This window comes from Megascapheus bottae, chromosome 14 (assembly GCF_031878675.1).
Source record: "Megascapheus bottae isolate mThoBot1 chromosome 14, mThoBot2.hap1, whole genome shotgun sequence".
Lineage (NCBI taxonomy): Eukaryota > Metazoa > Chordata > Mammalia > Rodentia > Geomyidae > Megascapheus > Megascapheus bottae.
Window position 1 is genome coordinate 16,872,349 of NC_143522.1, and position 16,202 is coordinate 16,888,550.

At 35.9% G+C, this 16,202-nt stretch overlaps 1 protein-coding gene across 12 annotated transcripts in view; it reads right to left on the minus strand.

Annotated features, from left to right (window-relative positions):
- The window catches only part of Cep128 (centrosomal protein 128), a 340,438-nt gene that overhangs the window by 195,606 nt on the left and 128,630 nt on the right, over positions 1-16,202 (minus strand). For 11 of the 12 annotated variants that reach the window (XR_016537579.1, XR_016537580.1, XR_016537581.1 and 8 more), the window contains exon 19: positions 14,185-14,377. Coding sequence is in view for 9 of the 12 variants with exons in the window: in XM_090344647.1 (XP_090200773.1) it covers positions 14,185-14,377 (193 nt within the window). In the remaining 3 variants the exon portion in view is untranslated. Of the gene's footprint in view, positions 1-11,219; positions 11,402-14,184; positions 14,378-16,202 lie in introns of those variants that run through there. The other variant, XM_090344652.1, reaches the window with a different exon arrangement.

Genomic DNA, 16,202 nt, shown 5'->3' on the forward strand with positions numbered 1-16,202 from the left:
AGTGCTGGTTTCTCATGCCTGTACTCCTAGCTACTCAGGAGGATGAGATGTGAAGATCACAGTGTGAAGTCAGCCTGGGGAGCACAGTCCACAAGACTCTTTTATCTTTAATAAACTACTCAGAGAAAGCTAGAAGTCACACTGTGCCTCGAATGGTAGAACGCTAGCCTAGAGCACAAAGAGGCTCAAGGGCAGCAACCAGGCTCTGAGTTCAAGCCCTAGGACTAGGAAAACATAAATACACTAATAATAATTAATGATGATAAAAGATGGCAAATAAATTCCAATATACGAAACCTAATAGTAAGATCTACCATCACAAGAAAGAGGTTGGGATGGATAATTATAAGAAAGGGTAGTATATGTTTTATAAAGAGCTCCATATTGAGTCTTCTCAATAATTTCACCTTTTTCTAATGACCCTATTAAGCCCAGAGCGGTTGGCTTAGCACTTTCAAGGGCACAAATGGGATCCCTCTAGTCCGTGATCTTCTCTCATAAGACTCGTCTTATTTCATAATCCATCATGACATTTTCAGAACATCATGACTCCTAAAAGTAAGACTTTTCCTTGCCTACCACATAACCCAGCAAAGTTCTACTTTGACTCCAATTGTCCTATTTAATCCTCCAATGTCTTAGTACCCAGCATTATATAAATGTCTACAATAATACACTGAACATACAGTAAAGTAAATACATTAACAAATGGACTATAACTTCCACTAGGGGGGAGTATCTCATTTGTACTGCACATAGTTGGTTTATTGCTGTGTATGGATATATAGTACAAGCTGTTTTTAAAATAAGATGATGGGGCCAGGAGCATGGCCTGGTGATAGAGTGCCTGCCTAGCATGCACAAAGACCTGGATTTGATTCCTCAGCACCACATACACAGAAAATGCCAGAAGTGGAGCTGTGGCGCAAGTAGTAGAACACCAGCCTTAAGCAAAAGAAGCTCAGGTACAGTGCCCAGACCCTGAGTTCACGCTTCAGGACTGGCAAAAATAAATAAAATAAGATGATGTTGACATCTAGCACCACTTATAAGTATTGTACAAAAAAAGTTGCTACCAGGGCTGGGAGTTTGGCCTAATGGTAGAGAGCTTGCTTAGCATGCACAAAGCTCTAGGTTCAATTCCTTGGTACCACATGCACAGAAAAAGCCATAAGTGGTGCAGTGGTGCTGTGGCTCAACTGGTAGAGCAGTAGCCTTGAGCTGAGGAGCTCATGAATAGCGCCTAGGCTCAAGTTCAAACCCCACTGCAAACAATGACAGGCACACACAGTGTGTGTGTGTGTGTGTGTGTGTGTGTGTGTGTGTGTGTGTGTGTGTGTGTGTGTGTGTGTGTTGTGGGGCTTGAGCTCTGAGGCCTGGGCTCTTTCCCTGAACTTTTCAGCTCCCTTAAGCCACAGTGTCACTTCAGGTTTCTAGTAGTTAATTGGAGATAAGAATCTCATGGACTGGGCCGGGAGTTTGCCCTAGTGGTTAAAGTGCTTGCCTAGCATGCATGAAGACCCGGGTTCTATTCCTCGGTACCACTCCTCGGTACCACATACAGAAAAAAAAAAAGTCGGAAGTGGTGCTGAGGCTCAAGTGGTAGAGCTCTAGCCTTGAGAAAGTCCAAGGACAGTGCTCAGGCCCTGAGCTCAAGCCCAGGACTGGCAAAAAAAAAAAGAAAAGAAAAGAAAAGAATCTCATGGACTTTAGTACCTGGGCTGCTTTGAACCACAGTCCTCAGATCTCAGCCTCCTGAGTGGCTAGGATTGCAGGCATGAGCTACCATGCCCAGCTAGACAGGCATCTTATTTTTAATTTTCTGTCAATTCCATTTATGATCATCCCATACCTAACCTATTTGCTCAAAAAATCAAGACTTGGCTGCAGGGAAGAATCTTAGTTATTAGAAACTCTGCAAAAGCAACTGGAGCCTGGCCATTCAATACTGACATTTCCTATTTTAATTTTTTCAGCACCTAGTGTTCATCTCTCACTCTGCTGACTAGTAAAAAGTTAGAGAATCTAAAAAAAAATTAAAGAATCTAATTCCCTAATATTATTTATGTATATGGGATCCAATTTTAATATTCTGGGGGGAAAGCTAGTTGTAAAAATATACTGCATATAGGACAAGTGAACAAATTACTAAATATGTCCAATTATAAAATACTCCTTCCATATACAAGCTCGTGGATTCTTTGGAAGGCATACATACCATAGGGAATTTAAATTTCTTCATGAATCTACATAGAACCACAAATTCAAGAACACACACACACACACACACACACACACACACATATACAAATACATCAATGCTCAAGGCTATTTTCTTTCTTTTGGAATAGAAATCCCACCATTCTGAGATGAGAAAGGAAAAATAGAAAAGTACTAGTAGGGCTGCTATTGTTGAAATGTCATCATGTAAATAGATTACCAAAGTGTGCTTTGGTCCTATATGAATCTACACATAAACAGCCATCTGCAAAAATAAGGAAAATGCACTGCAATGAATTCAGGACATTAAAAAGTTGTGATGGAACCAGAGAAGCTAAGCTTAGTAATATTTGCCATAAGCATCAAATGGGAACAAGTGGTAATATGTGGCAGAATGTGTCCCAAAAAAAGTTTGATATATATGGGGCCGGGAGTTTGGCCTAGTGGTAGAGTGCTTGCCTAGCATGCACAAACACCCGGGTTCGATTCCTCGGTACCCCACATACATAGCAAAAAGCTGGAAGTGGTGCTAAGGCTCAAGTGGTAGAGTGCTAGCCTTGAGAAAGTCCAAGGACAGTGCTCAAACCCAGGACTGGCAAAAAAAAAAAAATTTTGATATATATTAGGAAAGTCAAAACTCAAATATTTTAAAATATGATATTTAATTTTAAAGTAAAAAATTAGATACATTTATACTAATATAAAAGAAAGCAGAAGAAACTCAAGGACTGTGCTTCTACCCTAGATTTCCCCAGTGCCATGGGAAGAATGAGAATGTGAGGTCAAACAGACATCAATGTAATTAATGTACTATTTCATACTCATCTTCATGGGGCTCTGTCACTGGTGGAACGTTTTTATGCAACTTACCGAACCAAAATGGTAAGGCTGTTACTTCGCCATGCAGTTGCAGGTTAACTCAGACTACAAAGATCTCACAATTCAGCAACAATGATTTTACTGGTATTACTGCACTAATATCAATTCATTAACCTTAATATAGACAATTTCACATTGGTAAGCACTTAAATAACTGTTTTTCCTCTTTTAACAAAGTTTGCATATTGTTTGTTTCTAAATGCTGACAGAAGAAAATTTGGTCCTTTCAACACTTGCATAACATTAGCTTCTGCATACTCAAAAAAGAAAAAAACAGCTGAGTCAAGAAATTTAAACAGCTACTTTCAAACATGAACCCCTAAAATTATATGGTACAGAAGCACAATCACTTTAACAATAAAATCACACAGTCTACAAGTATGCAACCATCGTGTATTATATAAACATATGCAGTGTATTATATATATTTCACATATGGATATTTTAGATTTTGAAGAGTTTATAGTGAGAATTCTAAACACAAAATATCTAGTAGCAGAAAAAAGACAGCAACCATTTCCAAACTTAACGAATCTAGCTTAAAATGGTCTTTCAGTGACTGAATGTGATAGCTAGCCAATGCTCAATTTATTGTAAGATACACAAACACAATCTAGGTGTGAGTGAAGTAAAAGGCCTTCATTCTAGTTTATTCATATTCTCCTTAGTTAAGCAAATTCCTAGGTACTTTGTTTTCTTTGAGGCTATTGCCAAAGGAGTTGCTTTCCTGATTGTTGCCTCATTCCTCTCACTATTGGCTTAGAGGAAGGCAGTTGATTTTTGAGGGTTAATTTTATAGCCTGCTACCCTTCCAAAGTTTTGAATCAGCTCAAGGAGCTTGGGAGTAGAGTCTATAGGATTCTTTAAATACGGAATCATGTCATCTGCAAAGAGGGATAGTTTTACTTCCTCTTTCCCTACTTGGATCCCCTTTATGCTTGCTTCTTGCCTTATTGCTCTGGCTAGGAATTCTAATACTATGTTAAAGAGGAGTGGAGAGAGTGGGCATCCTTGCCTCGTGCCTGATTTTAGAGTGAATGGCTTTAGCTTTTCGCCATTAAGTATAATACTAGCTGTGGGTTTGTCATATACACCCTTTATTATATTGAAGAATGTTCCATGGATTCCTAGTTTCTCCAGAGCTTTTAACATAAATGGGTGTTGGATCTTGTCAAATGCCTTTTCTGCATCAATTGAGACAATCATGTGATTTTTGTCCTTGCTGCTGTTGATGTGTTGAATTTGCATGTTGAACCAGCTTTGCCTCCCTGTGATGAATCTTGTTTGATCATAGTGTATAATTTAGCTTAACTACGAATGTAAAGGACCTTTTTGGTGAAAACTTTAAAACTCTGAAAAAGGAAATTAAAGCAGAACTAAGGAAATGGAAAAACCTCCCATGCTCCTGGATTGGAAGAATCAACATCGTGAAAATGACAATCTTGCCAAGGGCTATCTACAAATTCAACCCAATACCCATCAATATCCCAATGTCATTCTTTAAAGAAATAGAAGAGGCAATCCAAAATTTCATATGGAATAATAAAAGACCCCGTATAGCAAAAACACTTCTTAGCAGAAAGAACAGCCCAGGAGGAATTTCAATACCAAACTTTAGACTCTATTACAGAGCTATAATTATCAAAACAGCTTGGTACTGGCGCAAGAACAGGCCTGAAGACCAATGGAATAGAACTGAGGACCCAGATATTAAACCACAGACCTATGGCCACCTAATCTTTGACAAGGGAGCCAAAAAGATAGAATGGAAGAAAGATAGCCTCTTCAACAAGTGGTGCTGGCAGAACTGGTTAAGCACCTGCAGAAAACTAAAGTTGGATCCTTCTTTGTCACCCTGCACTAGAATTAACTCCAAATGGATCAAAGACCTGGAGGTAAAAGCTGACACACTGAAAACTTTACAAGAAGGAATAAGAGATACACTAGGCCTCCTTGGCACAGGTAGAAACTTTCTTAATAAGGACCAAGAATCACAACAAAAGAGAAAGGCTGGATAAGTGGAACTGCATTAAACTGCAGAGCTTCTGTATGACAAAGGACATAGCTAGTAAATTAATTAGGAAGCCTACAGAGTGGGAGAAGATCTTCAACAACCATACAACAGACAAAGGCCTCATATCTAAAATATATCAACAGCTCAAAAAATTAAATCACTCCAAAACTAATCTCCAAAGTAACAACCATCCCATTAAAAATGGGCCAAACACTTAAAGAGAATCTTCTCTGAAGAAAAACAAAAATGGCCTGTAGACACATGAAGAAATGCTCAACATCTCTGGTCATAAAAGAAATGCAAATCAAAACAACGAGAAGATTCCACCTCACTCCATTTAGAATGGCCAGGATCAGGAAAACTAATAACAACAGATGCTGGAGGGGATGTGGCCAGGAGGGATCACTACTACACTGTTGGTGGGAGTGCAAACTTGTTCAACCACTATGGGAAGCAGTATGGCAGTGCCTCAAAAGGCTAAACATAGAGCTCCCCTATAACCCAGCAATTCCACTACTTAGCATTTACCCAACCATCCAGAAACTAGGGCATATTAAATCCACTAGCACAATAATATTCATTGCAGCATTATTCACCATAGCATAGATATGGAACCAACCTAGATGTCCCTCAGTTGATGAGTGGATCAACAAGATGTGGTATTTGTACACAATGGAATTCTATGCTGCTGTCAGAAAAAATGACATCGACCCATTTGTTAGGAAATGGAAAGACTTAGAAAAAATCATATTAAGTGAAGTAAGCCAGACTCAAAGGAACTTAGGCTCAATGGTTTCCCTCATTTGTCATAATCAGTAAAAACCTTGGGCTCTACTAGCAGAGATTTGCAATAGAGCAAAACCTTGATACATAAGGCCGTACAGTATGAAGCTAATTGAAAGGACCTCCAGTATATTGAAACAAAAGCCATATAATGAATGATTGTTGTCCTTAATGTACTGTTACCTCTCATCTCTTTTGCTGTCCCTTGGTTACATCATATTGTTACATTATCTCACTTCGTTATCTGATATATTGGATATACTTTTATTTGGTTATTTGAAATTGGATAGGGAAGGGGGAAAAACCAAGATGGGGGGGTGGGGGAGAGGGTAATGGGGACCAAGACATGTGAAAGGGTATCAATGTATGTGAATTAATGCACCTTCTATCTGGCAAATATCATGTAACCCTTTTATTAATTACAATAAAAAATATTTTTAAAAAATAAAGTATTAAAAAAATGAAAAATCAAAAAAAAACTTCTCCTTAGCTACTACCCATGTACCTACATATTCATTATTTTTAATGTATAAAAATTAGAAAAATACAAAATTCATAAAATACAATCATTTCTAATCAATTTTAAGTATATGAAAGCTAAAAATTCTTGTTGTAACATGTCCTGAATTGTTTTGAGATATAAAATGTCTTTTCCTAAATAGAATTGATATTTGCATGTGTGAGCTTCACTGTACATTGTCTCGCTTTTTTTAATTTTATTGTCAGGGTGTAAAAAGAGGTTATAGCTACATTCATCAGGTAGTGGGTATATTATTTTTCACTGTTACCCCTTCCCATGTTTTTGTCCCCTTTCCTTCTCCCACCCCTCACTTTAGATTTTCTTGATATCCTAATAAGTTCTCATCATCCCTGAAAATCTTACCACAGATGATAATTTTGTGATTAATAGATGGGGGCTGGGAGCGTTGCCTAGTGGCAGAGTGCTTGCCTAGCATGCACGAAACCTTGGGTATGATTCTTCAGTATCACATACACAGAAAAAGCTTGAAGTGGTGCTGTGGCTCGTGATAGAGTGCTAGCCTTGAGAAAGTCCAAGGACAGTGCCCAGGCCCTAAGTTCAAGCCTCACAACTGGTAAAAAAAAAAAATCTAACTTATGGATAATACAGAAGCTCCCCTACAATAGTGCTGTTAAATAAATTACTCATTAGTAACATATGGACATTGTACTTGAAATACAGTTGATGGAAAATGAGATGTGCCCAGGAGTTAATCTATAGTGTGAATGTTCAATAAGAAGGAATGAAAAAATTCAGAGTGAAGTTTCATGTAGATTACATGTTAAAATAGTTATATTTAGAGTATCTTGGATTAAGAAAATATACTACTAAAATTAACTTTACCATTTATAGCTTTTTAATATGACTCTAAGGGAATTTATAACTATTTAGAGCTCTTATATACATGTTGCATTTATTTGGACAGCCCTATTCTATAATTCTGCACATCTTTAATTCTTATTATCTTTATATAATTGTACAAGGAATGTGCCATTTAATGAAGCATTTTATGAATACAATGTATCTTAATCGGTATCACTACCTTAACCATTCTCACCCCCTTGGACCCACCCCTTCCCTAATTTCTCTTAATTTTCTGTTATATGCCATGAGTTCTTGACTGCATTCTCCCATTTATCCCTTCACTCATCTACTCCTCTCATTTTGGCCCCACCTTCCCTCTTGCAAGTAACCATTTTTGTAGTGCTTAATTTGTTGGACTCTGACTTTGCTTTTGTACAAAATTATACTAATTTCTAAAATCTATCATAGAAATATGTTACATAAGCAGACAGGATATAAATAGATGAACAAATAGTTGTACAAATGAGTGATGTTCAGGCTGGCTAAGTGCACGAGTGGTAGAGCACTTGCCTACCAAGAATGAGTTACAGTTCAACTACCAAATAATACCAAAAAAATAAACAAAAATAAAAGATATTCCAAATATATCTATGGTAAAATGATTCAAAATTTCCTTAGCAACTGAGAGAAACATTAAGTTTAAATAACTAGGTAAATATTAAAGTGCTATCACATTTTGTCTGATGAATAAATAAACTAATGCTTATTGGTCACACATTGCTAGATCATGGTATATCTTTAAGACAAGGTCACTGCTCTGCCGTGGTTTATAGTTTTAAGAAATTCAAGTTGGAGATATAAATGTATCTATATAGACATATAAGACATATATATAGGATATATATTCCATAGACATATATTGATATATTGTGTAGATCAATATGTATCTGTGACATGTGAAAATTCAGCTTAATTATGTTCTTAAATTTATGTGCCAGTGATTGGATATAGAGATTTTTTTTTCTTGAATGCTTGTTTGTACAACATGACATCTGAAATATGATGTAAAATCTCAGTGTTAGTAAAAATTTTAATTTAAAAAGAAATTCACAGAAACAGAAATAAACACATGAAATATTTTTGGTGCATGAGAAAGGCATCTAGTGGTTCTCTAAAAGAAATGTAATGCAAGAAGGAATTTTCCTTCTTTCAAAGCACAGAGCACGAGTGACAAGTGAAGCCCAAGGGAAGCAAATGTGATTCAATGTGTGGTGAGTCTGGAGCTACAAAGGACATCTCATTCAAATCATCATAACATCACTCTATAAACACTCAGGGCTATGGCATGCTGCGGGTTTGATCGTCATAGCATATTACAATGTAGGTACCACGTTTTCAAATCCTGGTTCCTAAACACTGGGGTGATTTCTGAAACTTAACAAAGATTCCAGAACATTGTAAGGACACAATCAACAGAAAATTATAAAGAACTATCTAACATTCAGAGCATAAAAATCACAGAGATCAAAAAAGAGAGATCATCTTCACTTACACAGCATGTCCACAACAATGTGTTTTGCTGTTCTCAATCTAAGAAGGAAACAACTTACTTGTTTATAAAACAGTATGTTTATAAGTATGCAAACAAGGCTTTCTTTCATTTCCATGGAACTGAGAGCAGAGATCAGTGGTAGAGTGTTTGGTTAGCATGGACAAGGCCCTAGAGGTAACCTCAGCACCGGAAATATCCACAAATTCCCTTTGGATTTTTTTTTTTTTGCTGAGACAGAAATCTTACTTTTATTTGATCCATGATTGATAATAGGCAAAGGAAGAGAATCGGGAGAGCCTCTGTCACTAGACAGCAGAGATATAATTCTACTTTTCAAAGGATTTGACAATGGGATAGTGAGCAAAATATCTGGTCAATGTGAAATTACAGAATACATACAGAAGAAATTCATAAAATCATCAAACTACCTAAATAAAAATTAGAGTACTGACTCTATGGTAACAGTAGCTAGCTTTATGAAATCCATTGTTAAAAAGTGCTATTCTCTCATTGTCATATCTATGCATCTACTGCTCAAATCAAAGAAATACCCTTGGAAGAATTTACATTGTAGAATTTTATTCTAACTTGAATCAACAGCACTGTTTTAATCAATGTCTAAAGCTAGCATAACAAAGTTATTTGCCTCAAAAGTAAGGGTATAGTACCCTTTTCAAAATGTCTTACTACCTAGTTTAATTGCCTCTATAAGAAGCAAAAAAAAAAAAAAAACTTTCAACCATAAATTATGGAGGGAAATCTAGCATAATGGTGAAATAGTGGCCAAAAACTGATACCCTTTTTTGCATTAAAATATTCAGGGCTAATTATGATTATTAGCACTTGTTCTTATCCTTGCTTTGTTCATTGGCCAAACTTAAACACTTCTCATCTCCTTCAATGAAAACTAGCCCTATTATACTCCTGGAAGCATGAGCAGGGTTCCTCAAAGCCTAATTTTAAGGTCTTAATTGGCTGAGGCAATGGGAGACCATACAAAGCCCACTTCACAGAGAAGGGCACGATTGCCAGGTCACTTGAGAATAGATGAAGAGCTAACTAGAAGCTATTGCTAAAATCTTACACAGTGTTCTGGGAAGTTTTACCAAAGAGCAACTTACAGAGAATGGAGCAGTCATCCATCATTATAAAACAGAACCTAGAGGGCTCGAAATTAGCTTATAGAAACAACAATTAAAACACAGAAACAGTTATCTCCACTTAACAACTGACTAGCATACGTGGCAGGCAAGCAGACTCTATGAATTGATCACTATGACAGTCTATGGTATATGCTGTAAATTTCAAAGATTTGGTTACATCTTTTTATATCTCTTCATGCCAAGAACATATGGTCACAATTCGAGAGGACTTCTACTTACGAGCACTTTTGTTCATTTAGGCTACTAGACTCAAGGTCTACTTTTACATGAGCATATTTGAAGAATTATACATTTATCGATTCATTTCCCACTCACTATTTGTGGTGATTAAAGGACTTAAGGCATTGAATAAAATTATCTTGGCCATCGAGTAATTTCACACAAGTAGTAATTAATAACAAGCACACATTGTACAACAGCCAATTTGAAATAATTTTAACTGAATTAATTCCTTTGTCATCAAGTCTAACTTCTGGTAACAGATTCCCAAAACAATCAAAAACCGAAAAGAAAAATTAAAAAAAACTTTTATTTGAGAAATTCAAGTCTGTGAGAAAAGAAATATAAAAGAAATAGATTTACATTCGAAAAACATTTTATTACTTTGTGTTAACAATAACAAAAAGGATACCTACTAAAAATTTATTATAAAGCACCTTACAGAAAGATTGTTGTCCTTAATGTACTATGTTATCTCTCAACTCTTTTGCTGTCCCTTGGTTATCTCATACTGTTACAGTATCTTACTTTGTTATCTATATATCGCATCTATTTGTATTTGGTTATCTGAAATTGGATAGGGAAGGGGGGAAAACAAGATGAGGGGTGAAGGTGGGGGGGAGGGAAATGGGGACCAAGACATGTGAAAGGGTATCAATATATGTGAATTAATGCACCTTCTATCTGGCAAATATCATGTAACCCTTCTATTAATTACAATAAAAAAATATATGAAAAAAAGCACCTTACACATTTGGGTGTCTAGTGAAGACCATTAACTTTCATTTACTGTAGAAATACCACATTCTGAACAAGATACTTAACAAATTTGCTTCACTTTACTCCCATAAAAGTATTCAGAGTAAGGGAACAGAAGACACTACACACAAAAAAAATGACATATAATTGTAATGCCTCTGTACATACCTTTCTAAGAACAAGAAAGTAAATTAGTTTAAAAAATTCAGTATGGCTCAATATGGATTTGTTTCTTTAGGACAACTGCATATAGCTCAGTTTTGCTAACAATGTACTAAGCCCGAACCTCATTTCACTTGCCAGTTTCTCCCATGTTTTCATTATTATCAGTATGCAATGTGTTAACTTGAGGTGCACTCTGTCTCATTCTTACTATTCTCAAACTTTATACTGCAAGACATTTTGCTCTTCCTATTTCAGGTTATTCACATTAGGAATGACTCTCATGTCCATGAAAACTGAGTAGCAGGTAACAACATAAAAAATGGCTATTTCAAAGAAAAACATCAGAGAAAACATAAACATATTTTAATGACTATGTAGCTAGCTTTTCTTAATTAACTTGGTACTGAGATACTGAAAACTGAGTGAAGTATTTGAAAACTAATAAAAAAAGGAGGAGTTTCTAAGGTGTTTCTGGAATAAAACCAATGGGAAGAAAGACTGTAAATGAAAACAGAACTCAAAATTGGGTGGAACAAAAGCAGTAAGATGTTTAATGGCCTGAACATGGTCAGGAAGGCGTGGAAACTGGAAGACAAACACAACACTATTGTGAAGGAGCTGATGTGAGTTTACATGGAGACAAGCACCCTAAGCCAGGCAACATTTATGGTTTGTCTAGTATGGATCTTATACTGAATTTTCCAAAAATGAGATTATAATTCAACCTGGAGGGGGGGAAGCATAAAGAAGTATCAGGGTATATTAGTTTAAGGTAGAATAAAGGTTAACTTACAATGTATTTTTTTAAATCAATGGGGAAATGTACAAGAGCTTTCCATACAGGAGCGTCAGGAGTAAAAAGCTATATCCAGCTCATTTCAACAAGTCAGAGAAGAGACAGCCACACTAAGGCAGAGAAAGCAAATCCAAAAGCAGCCATTTTCCAGAAAATACATTTTAAATATTTTACTCCCCAGATTGCAAAAAGTCAAAGGATACCATGTACACATTTCTAAGGAAAATGTGCAAATAGCATTAATGTTGAATTTAAACATAAGAAGCAGGAAGATTTTCTAAAATCTTATGGATGCATTCATGATCTATTTACCAAAGCTTTATATCCTCTTTACAGTAAGATTAGATTATTTCCCATTTGCATTAAGAGGAAGAAAAAAAGTAATAATTCCTATATTTAAGTAGAAAATTAGAGTAAATATATAGATATAAAAATAGTATGAATATACCACTGAATCAGAGCTGCATTTCTAACTGTTAAGGAACCATTTATTTAATTAATAGTTATACTTTTCCTCTTTTAACAGCTTTATGCTACTGTTGACTTATTCCTGTCACTCACATTGTGCCAAAGGCTCCACTAATCCATGTTGGACTCAGCTGGACAGAGCCATTTGTGACAACAAAAACCACATACCCTCCTATTGTCTTGTTCCTGAGTACAGCAGATTATGAAAGGCTCCAAGCAAGGCTGATTGATGGATGGATCTATTCATTGATTGAAATGAAAGACTGCTTTCATTTCTCCTATACAATTCGTTTTTGAAAACACCATTGCATGAATGCTTGTTTGGAAACAGGCATTTCAATGTAACTAACTCCTTAATGCTTAACAAACATTAATAGATAAATATATTAGTGTACTATGAATTGGTATGTGTAGAGAATATTTTACAAGGCAGAGCAGTCATGTTTTTCTTTCTCTTATTGGCCTTTACAAAAATGTTAATAATACCATGAACAATGTCACAAATATTCAATATTGCAAATATGTAGCCAAAAGACAGAGAGTCACTTCTGTCCCAGTATTCTGAAAAAAAAAAACTTTCTTTATATGTAACCTCAGGGAACAGATCTAATAAGGCTACAAAGGAGAGGTTGTTTTCACTGTCAAACCTTACTAAAGTTGTTAGATTAGACTGATACGTTTTAAGTAGTAAGAACAGAACATCGAATTTTAGTCTTCCTTCATTTGTAAATCAGTGTGTCCAATATTAAAACAATAAGATACTTGCCTCACGGTCTCATGTACTTCAATAGTAAAACAGAATCACACAAGGATACTTTATAGAAAAATTGCGCATCACCAAACCCTTAAGAAATACTAGAATCCTTCATTTCTCTAATGGTGATCTCAAGGAGCATAACGGTGAGCAACTGAAATTGAAATCTAACATCATCTCTATAGGGCTATGATTAGGAACCTATTCAAAATACGACACGATAAAAACTGACTAACAAATATCTAGAGAAAACATCAATCTATAATCTCTTATGATTAAAATAGTCTAGGAAAGGGAAAGTAAGTATTAAAATCTTTCTAAAATTTATCAGATTATTTTCCTGATACTCCTGGTTTTGTTGTTGTTGTTGTTGTTGGGTTTTGGGGGGTTTTTTTGGTACTGGGGATCGAACCCAGGACATTGCACTTGTTAGGCAAGTGCTTTGCCACTGAGCTCCATCCTATCCCCTCTGGCTAAATCTTTTCAGAAAAGATAATTCTTTAACATGGAAGTCTTAATAATGCAGCTGAGCACGGGTGGCTCATGCCTGTAATCCTAGCTACTCAGGAGGCTGAGATCTGAGGATCAAGATTCAAAACCAGCCCAGGCACAAAAGGACCTGAGACTCTTATCTCCAATTAACCTCTAGAAAACAGGAAGTGAGGACTGGCTCAAGGGGTAGGGCAGTCGCCTTGAGCTGAAGAGCTTAGGGACAGTACCCAGGCCAAGTTCAAGCCCCATGACCCACAAAAAAAAAAAAAAAAAAAAAAAAAAAAAAAAAAAAGATAAATACTGCAGGTAAATACTGTAAAGCTTGGTCACTTTACCAATAGAGAAGTGGAATGTGTGACCAAATTATTACCTGCATATCCAGTAAATAGGTAGAAATGCACACAAAAGGGAACACATTGGCCAAAGGAAAACCCCCAAACCCAACAGTTTCCCAAGAGTGAAGAAAGATGGGAAAACAAGAAACAAGGAAAGGCGATAGAGTTGGTAAAAGTACAAAGTGGAAGAAACAATAGACGTTTTCCAATCCTAAGATTCCATGAATATAGATATAGTAGGAGTAAGAGCATTGAACTTACCTCTCTTCTCCTGGTGTATTTCTTCCAGAAGCTGCTCCTGCCTTTCTATCTGCTCAAAGAGACACTGGAGCTCAGATTCCTTGTTTTCCGTCAGATCCCTGAGTTGCTGCCTGCAGAGCATCAACTGGTGTCTCAGATTTTTCTCTCTGTTTTCTCTATCTTTCAGTTCCTCACAGAGCCATTGAAGTTTAGTCTTAAAAAAAAAGTCATGTACATTTAACTTTTTTAGTCTAAAAGACAAAAATATGTCAAATATTTTTAAATAAAGAACAAAGTACAGATGATAAGCTGAAGAATTATAGATAATTGCAGTCAAAGACAGGCAAGAAGTTTGAACATCCACATTTTCACTTGCATTAAAGGTTAAAAGGTAGTTCAGTTTAGATTTTTACCAAATACTTAAGAAACCCCATCATCTTTAGAAATACAACACCACAGCAGAATTAGGTCTATAAAATTTCCAGTCATAATATAAATAGTCATTTGATTTGGTACATGTGGCATTTGAAAGTTTAAAAATACCCCCAAATAGAATACTTTATTTCACATATTTTATAAGAATACAAAATTCCTAGTTATGATGTCAAAAAAATCCATATCCTCCATACGTCAAAAAACTCAGAAGAATGGTAACTATAAACTGGAGAGATAAAGTCAACATTTTCCCTCACTGAAGAGACTATGAAAGTTAACAAAGGCAATTCTTTTTTTAGACTCTAGCTTTCACCTGTACTTAGAAATAATTTTAAGCAGGACTGTGAAAGACATATTTCTTCCACCTTCAATACAAAAAGATTCAATCATGTCACATGGCCTTCCCAAATATACCTGCCTATCTTCCAGGTTATTTTAAATAAATAATAAATGAAATGAGTACAGTATCTGTTACAAGGAATAACTAAATGAACTCTGACTTGCTTCTAGTAAAAGTATATAGTGGTATAAAGTTCCTCTCTGTAAAACCTATATATCCAGCAATTCTGTTCCTGTGTTTATATCCAGAAGCAAAGATATGTGTCCATGCAGAAACTCAGAAACGTCAGTTTATAGCAATATTCTCACAATAGCCCCCAAAGAGGCTATATGAACCATTCAAATATTCACCAAGTGAGGGTGGTGAATAAAATGGGGTATAGCAAAAAATGGACAATTACTTAGCAATGAAAGGAAGGTAATGATATATGCTGTCACATAGCTAAACCTTGAAACATTCTACGCAACTAAAAAAGACATTCACGAGAAGAAAAATCCTTCTACAATATGATTTCATTTTATGAAATGTACACAATAGAAAAATCTACATGGAAAGAGTAAGTGTGGCCCAGAACTGTGGGTGAGGTGTAAAGGGATCTTTAGTTTATTTGGGGTAATAATAATGTTCTAAAACCCATTTCAGGGATTGCTGCACAACTCCATACATATATTAAAACAAACACTGAATGGCATACTTCAAGCATATATTGATCAAATTGTTAAACAAAATATTAAATTTAAGAGGTTAAAAGTTAAACTACAAATGGCTAGGAAAATAAAGCCGCAATAAAATCTCCCAGAATGGGGCTGGGATTTTGGCCTAGTGGTAGAGTGCTTGCCTAGCATGCACAAAGACCGGGTTCGATTCCTTGGTACCACATACATAGAAAAAGCCAGAAGTGGTGCAGTGGCTCAAGTGGTAGAGCTCTAGCCTTGAGAAAACCCAAGGACAGTGCTCATACCCTCAGTTAAAGCCCAGGACTGGCAAAAAAAAAAAAAAAAAAAAAAAACCTCCCAGAATGGAGTGAGATCTAGCTTTAGCACATAATTTGAAAACCATTCTCCACATGACAGTACATTAAAAACAGAATCCTCTAACTTCAAGTGAGAATTCAAGAAATGTACCAAAATCTGTTCTTTTTCAATATTCCATTTCTAGCATTCATATAAATACAATCATACAAATACAAAAAGGTTTCGACAAAAGCTGAGTGTGGTAGCATCGTGCCTATAGTCACAGGCCTATAATCCTACATATTCAGGAG